The 18,834-nt window shown below is 41.6% G+C and overlaps 1 protein-coding gene across 3 annotated transcripts in view; it reads left to right on the top strand.

Moving 5' to 3' along the window:
- The window catches only part of slc2a9l2 (solute carrier family 2 member 9, like 2), a 121,356-nt gene that overhangs the window by 42,107 nt on the left and 60,415 nt on the right, over positions 1–18,834 (top strand). For all 3 annotated transcript variants that reach the window (XM_044024826.1, XM_044024828.1, XM_044024827.1), the window contains exons 8-9: positions 1,519–1,706; positions 6,721–6,831. In XM_044024826.1, the coding sequence (XP_043880761.1) occupies positions 1,519–1,706; positions 6,721–6,831 (299 nt within the window). The remainder of the gene's footprint in view (positions 1–1,518; positions 1,707–6,720; positions 6,832–18,834) is intronic.

Raw genomic sequence — 18,834 nt, 5'->3', positions numbered from 1 at the left:
GTTGGCATTGGATGGACACAGAATAGCTTATTTGTGATCGATACTTCACAGTGTTTCACTAAATAGCACCCACGTACGTTTCAGCTCGCAGCCTTCGTTGGTTAATTGAATAAAAAGTGGCAGGTCAGCTGGTGTCAGGTAATCAGATTAGCACAAGGTGCAAGTCAGGAGAGTGGATGTGTATATAAATTAGACCGGTTTCCAAATAAAAGGGCATCAATATCCCACAGGTTAACAAATGCACCACAAATGATCAATAACATCAGGCGGTTTAGTCGGGCAGGTCCTTTAGGCTCCTTTAGGCGTCCTGTCTCTGTTCTACAACATAATGACTTACTTTTAGCAGCCATTGGTTTGTAGAGATTTGCTTTTCTGGGTCATGTTCTCAAACTAGACCCACCACATCGTCACGTCCTGTAACTCCTGGGACTTAACTCAACAGAAGAAAGGATTAATGTAGTGGAAAGGAGTGACTTTACACCCTAATATTCCCTCTGGTGTCCTTTTAAGTCCTCTTCGAGTTTAACCATTCTTCAAATGATGAGCCATACTGGTATGACCAAATGTGTGAGCATGTCAGTTGTGCACACATGACATTTAATCTGTGTATTAGTGATTTAAAGTTTTGTTCTTTCTTACCTCATTAGTCAAATGCAGTGGCAGTTGCTGGTCTTTGAAACAGGGGTAGCTCATCTTAGTTTTAGTTATTTATACATACATTTTGTTCCTTTTGTAGATAAAAATGAATGAACAAATAAACAACTGGTACAAGGAAATAAAACACACAAAAAACACAACAGGCTGCAATTTGTTTCGAGGCTTCATTCACAAAGTCTGCATGGGAATATAGTGTTTATTTTTTACAGTGCTGTCACTTCCAGAGACACTCAGCTTCCCTGGAAGTGACAATTTTCCCTATTTATCTTTATTCAATCAGTGCCTCACTCACTTCAGTGAAAAAAAACATGTTCTGTCCCAAATAGATCGTCACAGGAACGCATGCATCAGACGAGCTGTGAGTTCTCGCACACTTTGAGTTATGAAAGTTGAGATATGACATTAAATTCATTCATTCATCATCTATTGCTTTATCCTCCACATGAGGATTTCTGGTGCCAATCCCAGCTGACAAAGGGTGAAAGGCGAGGTGCACCGTGGACAGGTTGCCTGTCCATTATTTAATAGTTCAGAGCCTCACAGTCTGCTTAGTTACTTTTAAAATCATAATTTGCTATTGAGTAGGCGACAATTTGAATGAATATCCAGACTTCTCAGCTACAAAACGCTGCAGCAGGCACAGGTTTGGAGAAGTGACCGTGACCACTGTGCAGAACAGAGCAGGACAGCAGAGAGTGACAGACGCCGTGACGCCGCAGTAATGGCGGCGCCGCTAGATGGCGAAACACACAAACGGCTCGCCGGATTCGTCTTTACTCCAGCTTTATCAGCTGTGCAGCAGTGGGCAGGTGAATTCAAAACATGTGCATGTTTTTAACCCACTTTCTGTTCTTATGTCAGCATTTCAAAGGTTTTTGGGGAAGGAGGACGTGTCCCAGGAGCTTGAAGAGGTCAGACGGGAGGCTCAGACTCAGGGAAACCTACAAATCGTCTCTGTGTTACAGCTGATAAGGAGCCCTGCTGTCCGTTGGCAGCTCATCACGATCATCATCACCATGGCCTGCTATCAGCTGTGTGGCCTCAATGCCGTAAGCTGCTCTTCCTTGTCATTTTTTTATCTGTATTTCTCCTCTTTTCATGTATGTATGTATACATACATATATATATATATATATATATATATATATATATATATATATATATATATATATATATATATATATATATATATATATATATATATGGTGGTCAAATCTAGTCATTCTTCTTCCTTAACCAGGTCCCAAAAATATCTCCTTTTTCCATTTCCATTCCGTAACCTACAGTAAAGAATTTGATCCAACATTTCCAAATCAAATGTTAATATAATGAAATAAATGAGGATAAAGTGGTAGGAGGTGGATGGATGGACATTAAATTATATTAATTATACTAAAATATGAGCTTCTCCCTCCCTAGGGGTTTCTTTTTCAGTGATCTGCATATTTGATTTTGCTGAGATTTTTTATGCAGAGAGTCTTGACACAACCCTCCCATGACGTTAGGAGTATGCTGGATGTGCTGCACAGTGAAATTCATCGAATACAAACATTTTCACTGTCTGTTAATTATATTGACTTTGAACATACTGTAGTTGGAAATAGTGAAATAAACTTTCACTGTCCCCATAAAGTCAACCATAGCGTGTCAGCTTCCTTTTGTGAGCTGAGCATCAGGAGGTCCACGTGTCTCCTCCTGAACCAGGACGGTCAGTTCAGATCATGCTCATCAGCTCTGGCTGAGTGATGTGCACCCCCTGCTCTTTGAACCAGCATGCATGCTTGTTCTCAGTGAAAAAATGGGTGCCAAAAAGCAGAAGTATATTTTATTTGTGGCTATTATTATTATTTTTAAGTAGGTAAAATCCGCTCAACTGCTGACTCACCCACACCAAAAATCCATAGAGAAAATCAAGAGTTTTAAGCTGTTCTACTGCTGCCTCAAGTGGTAAATTTCCAAATATGTACATGAGTTTGAAGGATTTAAATCCCTGCAGTCAAAAAAACCAAACATATATGACCATTCTGACGGAGGGAGCAGTGGATCAACAAATCCTGTAACCAAAGGACAAGAGAAAGCCACAAACATATTCTTAAGATATCATTGACTTAAACAAGCATAGATTTTACAGAGTCAGAATCGGTATTTATTATTTTGGTGCATTTAAATAGAATAGAATTAGAAAATAAAAAGCCTTAGATATAAAAAATGTATACAGTAACACAAACACGAAAAGGGTCAATGGCTTAAAAGGATAACAAAAAAAGAAAAGGATGATGCACAAAACTACATTTGTTAACATTAATATATTGTTGGGTGAGACGATGTCCCGGGTGAGAGGGGTCGGCCATGATTGTCCTGAAGGTGCACAGGTCATGGATGAGAGGTGAGAGGTTGCAGCTGATCACCTTCTCTGCAGAACAGATGATACTCTGTAGCCTGCTCTTGTCCAGCCTACCACACTGTGATAGAGGAGGTGAGGATGGACTCAATGACCATCATTGTCTTTGACAGGTTGAACTTCTTCAGCTGCCACAGGAAGTATATCCTCTGCTGTCCTTTTTTTGAGATCCTGGGTATTGATGGTCCCCAGGAAGCGGAGAGGACAGCGTCTTTGCTGTAGTCCACAACCATCTCCACTGTTTTCAGAGCATTCAGCCTTAAGTTGTTTGACCTGCAGGCGGACTTGTCCCCACTGGACGAGTCCAATGAGTGTCATCCGCAAACTTAGGGAGCTTTACCTTAACTGGAGGGTGGAGGTGCAGCTGTTCGTATACAGGGAGATAAGTAAAGGAGGACGAATGCAGGCTTGTGGGGAGCCAGTGCTGATGGTCCTGCTGTGATGTTTCCCCAGCTTCACTTGCTGCTTCCTGTCAAACAGAAGTCTGTGATCCACCTGGGAGAGCAGACCTGTAGCAGAGCTGGGATCACTGTATTCAAAACAGGGTCCTGGCATAGGTTCCTGCTGAGTCCAGATGCTCCAGGATGAAGTGGAGGGCTAGGTTAACAGCATTGGCTCTGTGATGGTTTTGAGGGTTCTCAAAGGACTCGATCACCACTGAGGTCAGGGCGACAGGCCTGTAGTCGTTTAATCCTGTGATCCGGAGACCCTTTCATACAGAGCCAGAATCTCACTGGCTGTTTTTGCAGTTTCTTAGAGTAAACCTGCTTGGCTTGGCTAAAGGTGTCCCCACTCCTCTCTGTCCCCACTCCTGAAGACCTCCTCCTTTTTCTGCTTTAACCCCAGTCTAAAGTCTAAATGTAACGGGGTCAAGTACTACAGTATGTTATTTTTATTTTCATATTTTCCCTGACACGGGAGGTTAAGTTGTCATGTGGAACCTTTGTGATTTTCTGTCCCCCGCGTTCACTTTTGGGGTGCCCACCTGGTATTTAAGGGTGTGTCTGCCCTCCCCTCTCCCCTTCTGCTGCTGCGTACTGTGGGAGCGGTACGTGATGTACGCTTGTGTGATTTCCATATTGCTTAGCATTGTCATTATGCATGTATGGAGATTATCATGCTAAATTCGACACGCTGTACATGTTTATTTTATAGAGGGCACGTTTCCCCGTGTTTCACATGCTGATGGGAGTTTTCTTTTACTGACCTTGCGTCAGAAATAAACGGAGACTACCTCCAAAAGGTATTTATCGTACTGTACTGCAGGAATCAAGTGAACGTCATCATAACGTGGTCAGAGTGGCCCCAGTGCAACAGGAGTGGTTAGCAAGTGTTGTGTTCTAGCCCCCGTGTGGAACAAGAACCGTTCTGCATATTCTTTGCAAGTTAAACGTGTGCGTGGGTTTTCTCCGGGTTCCCCGGCTACCAACACACACATTTCATACTTTACATGCACAAATATAACTGGTGTTTTATTGTTAGGCTTATCCTCTCCTTTCAATGATTTAGAAAGTTAAACTTAACACAGCATCACATATTGAGTTGAGTATAGAGGCAGCTGCAGCTTCCCCAGCATGACATATGGCTTTTTTCTTCCCTGGAGTAATGAAGTACATCTGCACAAATACAGTGACATTTAAGCGATTTTTATTTTAGATATTTTTAATTCAAGCATAATTTCCAAGTCTGAAAATGTCACCAGCTACTATGTGTGTGGTGTTCCTGAGGTGTGGTGCTCTGTCCGATTGCAGCCCTGTCCGTGACGAGAAATGTCACGGTGAACCAGGTCTGTTTCCTGTGTGCGGTTTTTCTTAATCCAGCAAGATTTCAATTATTCTCCTACTGCTACATCTATTCATCTGCCGTTTTATTTAAATAAAAACAACAAAATACTCTTGCCACCAGTTTCTTGCTGCAGTTAGTGCTTCAGTTGGTCTTGTTTGGGTGCTTCAGGACGTGTCCCGAAGGAGTCACCGTGTCCAGCTGGTGTGTGGTCACAGCTGGTTAACTCTCGGTAAATCATGGACTCAGACTAGATTTACCAAGAGCTCGTCTGCACAGCAACGTTAACACTGCAATTCTTTACATTACACCGCTAACGCTATGCTAATGTGACACTTCCACTTCCAGTGAAAATGACTCTGTCTTTAGCCGGTAGACTCTGAGTTGAATGTTTGTCCCAAAGCCAGATTATGTCTATCTGTTTCCCTCCAGGGAAGTTGATCAGGAAGTGTCAGGATACTGCAAGTCTGGAATAATCTCCAACTGTTTCCATACCGGTGCGCACACTGGGGCTTAATGAGGTTTGGATTATCGGTATTAAGATTGCCTCCAATGATGAAAAGCCTTGTTTTTCCAGTGAGGGAGATGCTGCCCGACACCATCACACTGTCTCCACCAAAAGCTGTTTTACCCCATCAGTGCAGCAATCAGCATATTGTTATTTGACCCTATGATCAAACCGCCGAGGGCAGAATCTGAATGCATTTTCCTTACAAAAGTGGCAATAAAGGGAAGAAAATCAAAGTTATCCAACAGTATCAGCGTTATTACCAAGGCACATTGTGATAACAAAGAAATAATCAACCAAAGACAGAATTATCTGGCAGTGCGGGGCCGTGATGACCGGGCTTTTATGTGGAGGTTGATGAGTAATAGGAATCAGGAGTGCCTTGTCAGCTGCCACAGCCACAGCCACACACACACGTGTTGTCACACACCCAGGGAGAACACACAAAAGAACAAACCTACAAAGACAGCAGACACCTCACACTTCATTCTTAAAGTGGATCGTTTCTTCTTTATTTTTCAAACCGACATATTTATACAAGGCGCAGTTGGAGTGTTTGTTCTCGTCCAGATGAGAATTCAGTGCGACTGTAATAAATGACAAAAATGCTACGTCATTTCCTGGGATTGATTTTTATCGTGTAATGTTGTGATGGACTTTTCAGTAACTATCACTACCAGAGCACTCAAACGTGTCCAGTTCATTTTACAGTCTAAAAATGACAGGATGATGCTTTAGCAGCTACTGCCTATGACAAGTGAGTGTTTTTTTTTAAATTAACAACCACTTCCAGTTTTGAAAAATATTACTGCTGACTTTAAACTTTAGTCACCATGACATCCCAACAGCTCCTGGTTTGTGTGTTTAACACCGGCCTGCATTAAGGATGTGTTAAATACAGGCATATAATGAAATTATAAGCTTATAGAATGAATTATATAAGTTTAATGAAATAAAAGAGGACTTTTTTTAAGTAAACATTTATTTTTATAAAAGCATTACTTTGCTTGTGATAAATACAACTTACTCAAATTTTGTTCAGTTTTGTCTAATTTTGGGCCTGTTTTTCCTCATTTTAAACAAAACTAGTTTAATTATTCTAGCTATTCTATTCATTTTTTCTCTCGTTTTTAAAAAAAAAAAAAAAAAATACAATTTAGGATTAATTGACTTATTTATAGTGGTGCAGTTTTTGCAGCGTAGCCTTTCTAACATTGTTGGAAAATTACTGGTGTACCTGTGACCCCCATCGGACTAGAGTTACCATAAAATCTGCTCTAACTTATTACATTGACTTTGTTTAAATGTACAAATCCGTATAAAACAACACGTTAATGAAGATGTATATGTATGTTTGTTTATTTCCTTACAGATCTGGTACTACACCAATGGGATCCTCCGTGAAGCAGGCTTTGATGCGAACATCATCCCTTACATCACACTGAGCACCGGGGCCATAGAGACCTTGGCTGCCATTATCTCAGTAAGTTGTATTCATAATCCGTGTTTACTTCAAAGGATAGAGAGTACAGGCCTGCTCAATGTGTTTTTCACTTTGTCCTGCTGCTACACAACTAAAGTGTGGATCTCTTTATAAATGCCCAGGGCTGTTTCATTGCAAAACAAACTTAAAACAACGTCAAACATTGTAAGGCCTTGTAGACTTCGGTGGGTGTACGTAGATATTCAGAAAGATTGAGCTGTTTAATCCTGGTTCTTTGTGCAGGGGGCGTGCACAACTCTGTGCTTTCAACGTGATTGTTTCTGGTAAATGGGAAAAACATTGCATACTGGCCTGTGAGACAAGAGAGCGTACCCTAAGACCCTGTAGATCTTTTTTTCTACATGGAACCAGCGGTTTGAGAACATTGAAATGCTACTTTTTGAAAAATGTTTTGTGTATACAACCAATCCTATCCTACTTTATGAAAACAAAGCGTTGCTATCTTTGCCGTTGTCGTTTTCCCTTTCTCGTGTTTGGAGCTTGTTTGGTTTATTCTCTTTATGATAACTTTTATTTTCTTCCCTTAAGCATGGATCATTCTGTCTCTGTTTCTGTGACTGTATACATTGTAATGTATATGCCACGCACAGGCCTTCAGCATTTTGAGCTGTTTTTGGCTGTTTCGTGTTGATGAAGTCATGTTTTGAAAAAAAAAAACAACAAAAAAAAGATTGTACAGAGAGACCTAATGAAATTAATATTCACATGATCAGTTTTGTTTAATTACAGTAATTAGAATAATTACATCTTATCTGTCATTTAAATACTCTCATATCCTCGTTGTTTGACCATTAACCTCGGGTTGTGCTGGGCTGTCTAACTGTAATGCTTATTGCTTATTGCTTAGTGCAGAATTAAAACAAAAGGGAACACATTGAAGTCTCTCTGGGATAATCCCAGTGACTTTGAATTATGAAAAGGCAAAGCTGTCAGCAGGAGTTCAGTCGCAAACACACAACATATTAATGTAAGGCAACATAAGCAAAGCAGGATATAGTGCAGGTTGGTGTGCATGTGGCACTAATGCTCTCTGCAAACCTACTTTCCACGGCCTTGGGCAGCACCTATGTATGCTGCAAAGAAACCTAAAATAAGGAAAGGGTCTTTCTCCGCAGAGAGTTTCAGAGATGGAAACTCTCTGAAACTAAGGAAGTCTCTGAGACAGAGAGGTGTGATCACCAAGCATGAGTATTTTAATCACCTGTGGATGAAACAGGTTTTTTCATGGCTTCAATGTGTGATTCCTGAGAGCAATGTTAGATTTGAACTATCTGGCATAGTGCCGAATGAGTTCAGGTTTTGTCAGGACCTGAGGGGATATGTCACACCCTGATGACGCTTTTTAATGTCAATTTCAAACTGCCCCAAATGACTTCATTCCTGATAAGTAGGGGGGTGGTCTGAGGCTATGGATAATTCATTTTTGAAGTTACCGCTGAGAAAACCTGTTGTGCTATCGTGCCATGCTCAGGATTCAGTGCTAAATGTAGACATGAGCAGCATTAACAGACACAAAGCAGAATTGACCACGGTCAGTCATTGCCAATATATAATGAGCAGATTTTTATGGAGGTATTAATGTTTCTTTCTTCTTCTTCTTACGGCTTCTCTCTTTCGCGGTTGCCATCTACTGTACCTCCATCTTGGACTCTCTTACTTTATCTCCCAACAGTTCAACCGAAGCTGTCCCTCAAATATGCTGATTTCTAGTCCTGTCCATCCTGGTCACTCAGCATCTTCAGCTCTGACACCTCCAGCTCCGCCTCCTGTCTTTCTTCTTCTTCAACTCTTGTGCACTTTGTGTTTTGATCGGTTGACCCCAGGTGTTTAAACTCCTCCACGTTCTCTACCAATACTCTTCCAATCTTCATCGTACCACCTGTCTCACTGTCATTCACACACAGGTATTCTCTAGTCCAGGGATATTCAACTAAAATTCTATTAGGTCCACTTAGAGAAAATTTCCTCAAGCAAAGTTCCGGAACATAATAATGTCTAACTTGCGTTATTATTTATTAGTGGGTTTTACTTATACACTGTCTAAGAACTTTTCTCTTCTTCTTTTTCTCTCACTCTCGCTCACTCGTCTCCATCTTCTCTCGCTGTAACGCTCACTGATGCCCTGTCTGTCACTCGCTCCTCGCTGCCTGCATCTATCCGTACTCAGGGTCGCAATATTTAACGGGATGCACAGATTTGATTGGCTTTAATGGCTCAACCAGTACCGTAAAGTCTAGAGAAGCTGCGCCGGTCAAAATAAAAGCACCCAGCAACATACTTACATTATTTATTCACTGTAGGTCCAGGTCTGTATAGGACGGCGTCTGGGTCTGGACTCGGACCGCGGTCCGCCTGTTAGTGACCTCTGCTGTAGCAGACCTCGGCTAGCATTGTTGCCTCACGGCAAGAGGGTCTTGAGTTCGAATCACTGCTAGAATCCTGGTTTGATCGAGGTCCTTTCTGTTTGGAGTAGTTTGTATGTTCTCCCTGTGTGTGTGTGTGTGTGTGTGTGGGTTTTCTTCTTGCAGGGGTTAATTGGCAGTGGGTGTGAATGTGAGAGTGAAGTCGTTTTTTTTTTTGGTATGTTTATGCCGTTGCTACACGGCCAACTTCATCCACATGAGCACACGAAAGTTGACATAAGTTTTACAATTCACTGCACGAATGTGAGGGGACAGAAGGTCAGAGGGCGTGAGAGTGAAGGGAATCCCAGTGACATGGAAATCAATATGCACCACTTTGAACAACAACATTAATCACTTCTTATTCTCTCCATCAATGAATTTCGAGTCGGATTGAGACAGCGGATGATGATCTACGTACGTCTATACGAGATGAAGTTTTTCAGGCTCTTTCTAAAGGCAGACTCACATGTACGTGGTGCAGACATCAGCTGAAACACTGTGTATTCACTCTGAATAGGGCTGTGATGAACCGTTATGTGTTTGCCACTTCACTTTATCACAGTGTGAAAACATTCCACAAGTGCCAATCAAATCACGCTCATCCATACACTGCTCTCAGACATGGTCCTCCTCTGTTGGCCACTGCTTTGGCAACATTAGTAAGCCTTTGTGATTCGGCGCTATACAAAATCAAATTGAATTGAATTTGCTGAGACAGACGCGGCTCTGCTAACGTTTAAAAGCCACTTCTAACACCAAGCAAACAGTTCCGTTCACCGTCAAACACGGCCAGTCTCAGCTCAGCGTGTTATTTTTTTGACTTCTGTGTTTGAAATTCTTTGTCCAGATTTGCCGATGCGACACAAACTTTAAGCAGAACTATGGGAGCATGCAATCTGGCACTTGCACATCGCCCATGGCTTGTGTCGCTTTCTCAAACAAATGCACATGGCCAGGAGAGGGGAAGGGTTGGGGGAGCGTCAGCGGTGAGTTTTTACGACAGTGAAGGTAAAGCGGTAGACACAAGGGGGAGCTCCATAGAGAACCAGACCAGGGGGCAGTAGACCAGCAGCGTCTGTGTTCAAACTGGCTTGCTGCCCCCTCACTGAGAGGATCGCAGAGGCACTCGCAGAACTCGAGACTGTTCACTGTCCTCGCTCCCAAATGGTGGAACGATCTCCCCATCGACATCCGGACAGCTGAAAGCCTCCACATCTTCCGACGCCGACTAAAAACACACTTATTCCGACTCTACCTCGACTAAGACGACAAACAAAAAAAAAACAAAAAAACAAACAAAAAACTTGTACATCGCACTTATGACTAGCACTTCATAGTTTGTTCTACTTGAAGCTCTTACTTACTTCTAGCTCTTATTTGTACCCAAATGTTTAAATGCACTTTTGTAAGTCGCTTTGGATAAAAGCGTCTGCTAAATGACATGTAATGTAATGTAATGTAATGTTCCTGCTGGCAATAAATGCTGCTTTTCTTCATGGTCTTTGGTTGGAGAGAGTGAGCTGGTTACAAACTCCAGTTACCAAGTACCATGTAGCAGCCCAGTGGACGTCATGTCTCACCTCATACAACCCAAACTATGTCTTTGAGACTCTGCGAGCTGTTTGTAGCACATTGATTGCTGTGCCTAAATTCCCTGGCAGTGTTCTCTCTGGAGTTTGTCGAGGACACAGACTTCCTGTGCTTACGTCTCATGAAAATGTCAGTCCTCAACACTGCTGTCTGGCAAGGTGCAATTATTGTGTCACCATGTTAAAAGTGGAACCGTAGGGCAGTATGACGATACAGCATCATTTTCAAAGCTGGTAGAAATGTTTACAGACAATATATCTATAACGCCGTGTCAACCAGTGTTCACAGGGCATACTGGCCAAATGTGGTAATTAAAAACTATGCAGTGGAACATTGTTTGGCAAGAAGATCAAATCTAAATCACTGCACTGCCTAAAATGAGACTTTGATCTGTCACAGGAAGGTAGACGCTGCTGTCATGTGACTGACTTCACACATCAATGTGGACCGTTCAGATAAGAGCGTTTCCTCCAGCACATGCCGCATCTTCCTGTACACTCGGGAGAGAAGCTATCACATTTACACTCACATGTTCTGAGGTTTGAAAACTGAAACTGTGAAATCAATCCAACAATCACTTGCCCTGAACTGTGAGTATTAATCGGAATGATGTGTATGATTTTGTTCAGGCATGTGCAACTAAAGTTAGTTAGTTTTAGTTAGGTTTTTTTTTTATTAATCCCCTTAGGGAAAGTATTCCTCTGCATTTTGACCCATCCTAGAATTAGGAGCAGTGGGCTGCCACACCGAGTAGCGCCCGGGGAGCATTGGGGGTTGGGTACCTTGCTCAGGGGTACCCCAGCCCTTTGGCCGGGCTAACTTCAAGAGAGCAGAAAAACATACTGTGAAATTAACTACCACATTTATTATATGTGTATATATATATATATATATATATATATATATATATATACATATATATATATATATATATATATATGTATATATATATATATATATATATATATATATATATATATATATATACATATATACTGTATATATTTTTTTTTAAATGGAAATAATCTGTCAAAGGTTTATTTAGTAAAAGTATGTCAAACACTGAAAAAAGCTTCCTAAATGTCAGATATCTCATATTTTGTCCAGACATGTGTTACAGGGATAGATCAGGTGTGGCTGTGTGAGGCATCAGCTGAGGTACAGCTGGATCCTGGGAAACCGCTTAATAAAATGTAAAGAAAGACTGACCTTTTTGTGACCTTATAAACTGCTTGCTCCCTGCACTAAAATCCATCCATTTTCTACCGCTTTTATCCTCGATGAGGGTGCTGTGCCAGTCTCAGCTGAGAGATCGAACCCCTGCACCAACCGCGTGGCCACACTAAAATCCATCAAAGTAAATTGGTGATTTTACATCATGGTACGCGGAAGTTTTTGATCCACTGCTGATTCATCAATAAGTTCCAATTATATTATAATATAACATAATAATGTACTTGTGATTTCAATGTCCCCTTAAGCTAAAAGTGTAGATTTGTTTTTTCCTGTGGACTTTGGTGCTGTAAGGAAGAGTAAGCAGTTCAGTCTCCAGTAAGAAAAAGTGGTAAAGACATTCTTCAGATATCATAAAACTAAACGGACATTGATTTTATTTTCAGGAGAGCCATTTGTCAAATGGCAGAACTCTGTTTTATGTGTGCTCCTGCAGTCCATGTCTCAGGCTGTTTGTTGTGACTCTGTGTCAGTGACTCACACTTTCCCTTTAATGTCTGAACAGACACCATTTGTATTAGCCCCGTGTTCACTTTGGGGGATGATTTGACATCTGATGAGACGGATTCATTCGATTTGTGGTTTAGAGGAGCTTGAATATTAATGGCATTCAAATTAAAGTCTAAACTGGGGTCTTTGAAATGCTTTGCCTTTGCTATTTTATTTTTAATCCTTAAATCCTGCATAAATCATATGTGACGGTATACATGCCTGGGTGCATTTGGCTGTAAGTATAAATTGGCATTAAAATGCACTTGCAGAGCTGCCGACGTGCATGTATGTTATTCAGGGATTTTACGTATTTTCCAGATGAAGAAGGGAAAGGATACAGTACATCCTGCCCATCCCTGTATATTCAGTGACACTACTGTGACATGAGATGCACCAATGACAGCTCATCATCAACATAAGCACTATGATTATTGCAAAACAGAAGCTGAAGGCTGTCTACAGTTCTCCAAAACTGTGTGGAAATGTACAAGTTTATGACATGATAGTTTATGTCATCTACTTATTATAGTTCATATAGTTCAACATAGTCTCCCCTGTGGTTTATATACTTCTTCTATCAGGGAGTTGAATGCCCGTGGTATACAAGCTCTCCTCCTAAGAGTCAAAAATGGACTCTTTTGTCTCTGGTTCAAAGTGGTGGAGCCATCACTCATCCTGGGTGAGGAAACATTCATGAAAACCAGCTGGATCTGCTTCAAAACATGCCAAGTTCTCCTGTGGCATGACCAGCCTGGTGTGCTTTTGTTCGGGGCTCAAAAGCGGCGGCGCCAACCGAACGCAAACTGTCAACCTGCCGAGTTTGTCGTGCAGAAAGTTCTCCGCTCCCTTCAGGGGAGATGTTTACAGCATTGTCGTCCATCACCATCAATGTTGTCTTGGGTGGTGACTGACTGTGGCAGGACAACATGTCCCTCGTGTCAAGTAGCTCCTACATGTGGGTTTATCTGGAAGGAAACAATGCAGCTCGTACCACAGTAGGTTGCATTTAATACAAGCTGCATTTCATTTCTCTAGCAGCTTAGTCAGCAGCCCACCACTCATATGTAGGTCTGTATGTTGAAGGTTAAAGTGTTAGATTAGTATATAGATAACAGTATATACAGTATTTATATATATATACGTATATATATATATATACATACAGTATCCAGTGATACATGGAGCTGTGATGCCACACAGTCCTGTCACTGTGCAGCATAATTACAGAAAACTTAATTAAAGAAATATCAGAATCAACAGGCCACAGTTGAAAGTAAACATACCACGAAGGGAGACTTTGCATTTTGTTTCTTGTAATTGGTACAACTTTTATGTTTTAATTGCAACAGCCTTGAACTCTGCATGCAGGCAAAGTTTGTCTTTGGAGCACAGCTACAGAACGTGTTATCACATCCCAGGCTAATTTCACACCCTCTGTTTTTAGCAGCGTGTTAACGCGACGCCAGCGTTGCTTGTGGCATTTTTGCACCTCGGTCACAAGGTCATTAGTTTGTTGTACACAGAGCAGTGGTACTGTGGGTAGCATTGTTGCCTCGCAGCAAGAAAGTCCCCTGTTTGGAACCCGGTTCAACTGAGGGCCTTTCTGTGTGGAATTTCCATGTTCTCTCCGGATTAGGTTGCAGATTAGGCTAATTGGGCATTCTAAATTAACATCAGAGGACGTTTTAATTGTGGGCTACAGAACACACTGTCTATATCACGGCAAAGGTGCAGCTCAGATGCTGCTTCATCACACTGATTCTCCTTCTGCTAACTACATTAATGTCTGATCAATGTGTGCCCTCTGGCCTCTACTATTTTAAATCTGAGTGACACAGCATGTGAAGTCCTGACACCTGTCACGTCATAGTACAAAATCATCCCGCGGCGCGATGGACGCGACAAATCGCGCCGGGTGTGAACGCAGCATTATGCCCATTCACACACTGCAGTCAGGAACAACGTGGGGTTAAGTGACTTGCCCAAGGACACATCGGCATGTAGACTTGACCGCTGATCTACCGCAACCCCGGAACAAGACCTATTTTAACAGTTTTTCTTGGATGAACACTACAGGGTTAGTGATGGTCTGCACACAGTGCCACGTACAGGCCTGGCATATGTACTACGGCATTTTGAGTCGTTCTGGGGGATTCCAACGATGCCAAATACAGAGATTGTGAGGATATGGCCTGAGAATCAGTGGAATGTGACGGAGAAGACTCAGCACAGTGATCCAACTCAGTCATGAATGGCACAGTGATGCCACAGCAAATGTGTCGTAATCAAAGCGAAAGGTGGTCTAAGAAAAAAATGTTTTAGTTTATTTCTATGTGATGTCATCCACTCTAGTGTTAAACCGTCCATGCAATACACACTGATGTATACGGAGCCCTGGAGGTGACATAGATGGAATTTTTTTTTAAAGCATTCTAAAGGAGAATACACAGGCACTTTCTGTGGGCAAAAACCTGAGCCGCCAGGCAGCAGCGGGACAGCGCTGAGCGCGCTTTACTATCTGGCCTACGGAAATTGAAAGTGTGTGTGCGAGTTATAAAGCAGAGATAATAATAGTAAGTGCAACTTATTATCTCTTTAAAAAAAATATCTGTCTGTCACCTCCACGGCTTGGTTGATGTAAAATTGTAGAATAGGCTGAAATTGAAATTTTTCTGAATTGAGAGACGAAAATGTTCACTTATTTGAAGTTCAAATGACGTTCCTGTGTTGAAGTATTTGGAAGCAGTAATTGGTGAGAAATAAAACCTGTGAAGTGGAGACATTTTCTCTGAAAAACGATGACATTTTACAAAAAACCTGAATGGACTGAATAATGTCCCAATTCAGCTGAACATGTTGAAGTTTGAAGAATATTCCTCCGTTATCAAATTCATCTCAATAGGAAAAACATGTGTAAACAAAAAAATAATCTTTTCTAGATGATGAAATATTGAACGTACAAAATACAAGCAACAACGTCTTTATTCAGCTGAACATTTCGATTATACAACACAAGGTGAAATGCCTTTCGTAAGTCCCCCTGGCTCTGTCACCTGGATTCAAACCTGACCCACTTAACAGGCTCCATGTGTGCTGGGTGTGTGTTCATGTGCTTTGGATTCAGGTGCTCCAGTTCCCTCCCACAGGAGAGTTGGGTAAACTGGAAGCGCTGGGTGTGTTTAAAAATAGTATGTGTGTTACACCAGCGCAGAGAATGTGGAAAATAAATGGCATGGATGTGGAAGGTCAGTCATTTACAAGAACAGTGTTTCGCTTATTGTAACAGCAGCGGGAATGTGCCTTCAAGAAATGGTTATATGTCAGTGTCTTGGCGGCATAGTGGACATCATGTGTCATGTGACCTCATTCAGTTTGCTGACACTTTCAAACATGCCATTGCGTACGTGTGTGTGTGTGTGTGTGTGTATCATCAGCACGATATGGACTTATCAACACAAGTAGTTTTAATCACTTGCAATCATTTTTGCTGCAGGTACACAACAAATTCTACTTGCTGCTTGGACAGAAACAATTAATATTGTCATCCTGTTCTTCCTCCATGGCCACAGTAAGCACAATAGCAATTATATCATATAACTGTATTTAATTCATATCTTTTCATACCTGATGATGGAGAACATTTCTTATTCACCTGAATTAATGAATTTAAATAAACCTTTAGGTTCTGTAGTGTGACTATTAGGAGATGTTGGATGTGTGAAATAAGCCAATTAAAAATGAATACAATAGTGTGGAGAAATCAGATTACAGTTGCTGGTGTTTGACCCGAGAGGCGGTAGATGCACCAGTTTTTATCACAGCATGTGTCATTTTAATACTTTGTGTAACTAGACACTCATGTACACTGTTTTACATCTGATAAAAGTAGTTGAGGAGTTAATTTACACTATAAGTTTAGGCATTAGCTGGTTATGGTTAAGGTTAGCATTGTTTCAGCTGTGAGCTTCCCTTTGAAATGAGTGGCATGACATCACACTGTGTTGTGATGATTACAACCTTCCCCAGCACATTTCCTGCCGCCCACAGTGACTGATCTGTTCATGTCTGCTCGCATCTGCTCATATGTTGTTGATTTTTTTCATCTCATTAAGTCCAAATGCATCCGTTATCATCAGCCACAGATGTACTCAGTGTACTCATTCAGCTCTTTCTCCAGCTTGGTTTATCTCATTTTTCTCATTCTTTTCAGTTGTTTCTGATTCTAATTCAGCTGTAAGATTTTAAGAAAAACCAAAATGACGTAATGTAAGTCTCCTTCATGCAGAATACTCTGCTGACCTCATGCCCGTTTTTTTTTCTTGTGTCCTGCTGGCCCCATCGCCTTTTCATTGCGGGACTCTTGTCACTGCACGACTTGCTAATGTACAAGAAGCGCGGCGCGTGTGTCATCTCTCATTAAATCACAGATATCCAGCTGTGCCGTTGCATGCTGCAGCCCTTTGGAAAAACTGACCTCATAGAAAAATGGACGCATTTCAGTTTGTAACAATAGGAAAAAGCAGCTGCTGTAATTAGAGCAAATGATTATTTGCTGATAGGTATGTAGGTGTTCATGATGACTGAGTAGAGGAATCCTATCTGTGGAAGTTGTTGTTTCATGCTGTACAAATATGATTATCTGCACACGACTACTTCTGTAAGAAGACAATTGTCTGATCTCTTCAGATAGCAACTGTAAAACAGCACATGTTCAGCACATCAGTGCTGTAAAAAGTAAAAGTACTTCGTTGTCAGAGGAAAAAAGGCAATGGAATATACGGGTGTGTTGAACAGAGGTCTTCACATTCCTCTCTCTCCACTGTGTTTCCCTCTTCACTGGTTCATGCGTTGACTTAATGTGGGTAGAGCCAATGTTTGTTTGCATACTGAGCTTCAGGAAGCTGTAGAAACAAGATCAGGTAAATCATGGACTCAGTAAGACAAGGGAAGTTAATCAGGAAGGTGAAGATATCAGGATACTGCAGGTCTGGAATAATGTCCTCTCTGTATACAAACTCAATTCCATATATATACATATATATATATGGGATTATCTATATTGTGAACTCTGACAGGTTGAATCCAGCACCCGTCCTGTTCATTTTTGCTGAGGATTTTGCATCTGTGCATGTGTCAGTGGCAAAAGGAGTAAATAAATAATATTACATGACCGCAGTTTTACCTGGAACACTTAAAAACCCCCCTTTAGCTTTGAACACTGTTTGAAACCCTCCGTCCAGCCCTATATTGTTGAATGTATGATTCTCAGATTGAGAGTATACGCAGTAACTATGTCCAGGTCCCATCATTGAGCGGTTGTAGCATATACATTCCTACACGGCACGCGCACACACACACACACACACACACACACTCTCTCTGACACACAGGCTCATTCACATTCAGGCTATTTTCAGAGACTTTAAAGAGCTGGTGGAGAATTTCTAATGATTTTACTGGATCGAAGTTAGACGTTCAGGGGTTATAACCTTCTGTCAGTGGGAAACTTTTGCTAAATATGAAAACAACAGCTGACGATAAATGTGGAACAGTTGTTTCCTTATCCAGCACCTCTGCAACACCCCACATATACACATGTGTAAAAATGTGTCATGCTCCACTGGGCAGCCTCTGAGTTCGGGGACACATGCTGCTAATACACCAGTGACAAACTCATGAATTCCACTGAATCCCATAAATACATTGATGCCTTTAGGCCATGACGGGAGATGTGCGGCAGCTGTGTTGTGGAGCTAAACTCGGGGCTTTGTCTATGGCTGTGAATGAGTCAGGTCTCCAGCTCATGCCCCACACTGAACCAAGGATTGTCTGTGGAATTATTGATGAGCTAACATGTATCCATGTGTGTATGAGTAAGTCGCTCTGTATATTCGTATGTGTTTCCCATATGATGTATTATGTATAGAGTGTGCTTCCCCTTATTCCAGTAGAATTTGCTGGTGGCTTGACCGGTCAGGTAAATATATATTGATAGACAGTGTTCTCATAAACCCAATCCTTGGTTTTAAATGAGTTTTTGGACTGTGGAGCGCAGTAATTTGATTGGAAATTCAAGATTGTGTTGCCACAGCACAGTTTAAGTAACGTTTCCACTTGCATAGTACCTGGTACCAGGTATTATTTTTAGTACCTGCTCAGGCGAGGTTCCAAAAGCGTGCTGAGTAGGTACTATGTGATGATTAGTCAGACTGTCGGCCACTGACTGGCCAGAGTGCCGTCACAGGAAGGGACGTCCCGCACA

The sequence above is a fragment of the Solea senegalensis genome, linkage group LG4 (genome assembly GCF_019176455.1).
Source record: "Solea senegalensis isolate Sse05_10M linkage group LG4, IFAPA_SoseM_1, whole genome shotgun sequence".
In the NCBI taxonomy this organism is placed as follows: domain Eukaryota; kingdom Metazoa; phylum Chordata; class Actinopteri; order Pleuronectiformes; family Soleidae; genus Solea; species Solea senegalensis.
The sequence above is the reverse complement of the archived record's forward strand: the minus strand, read 5'-3'. Positions and strand labels throughout refer to the sequence as shown.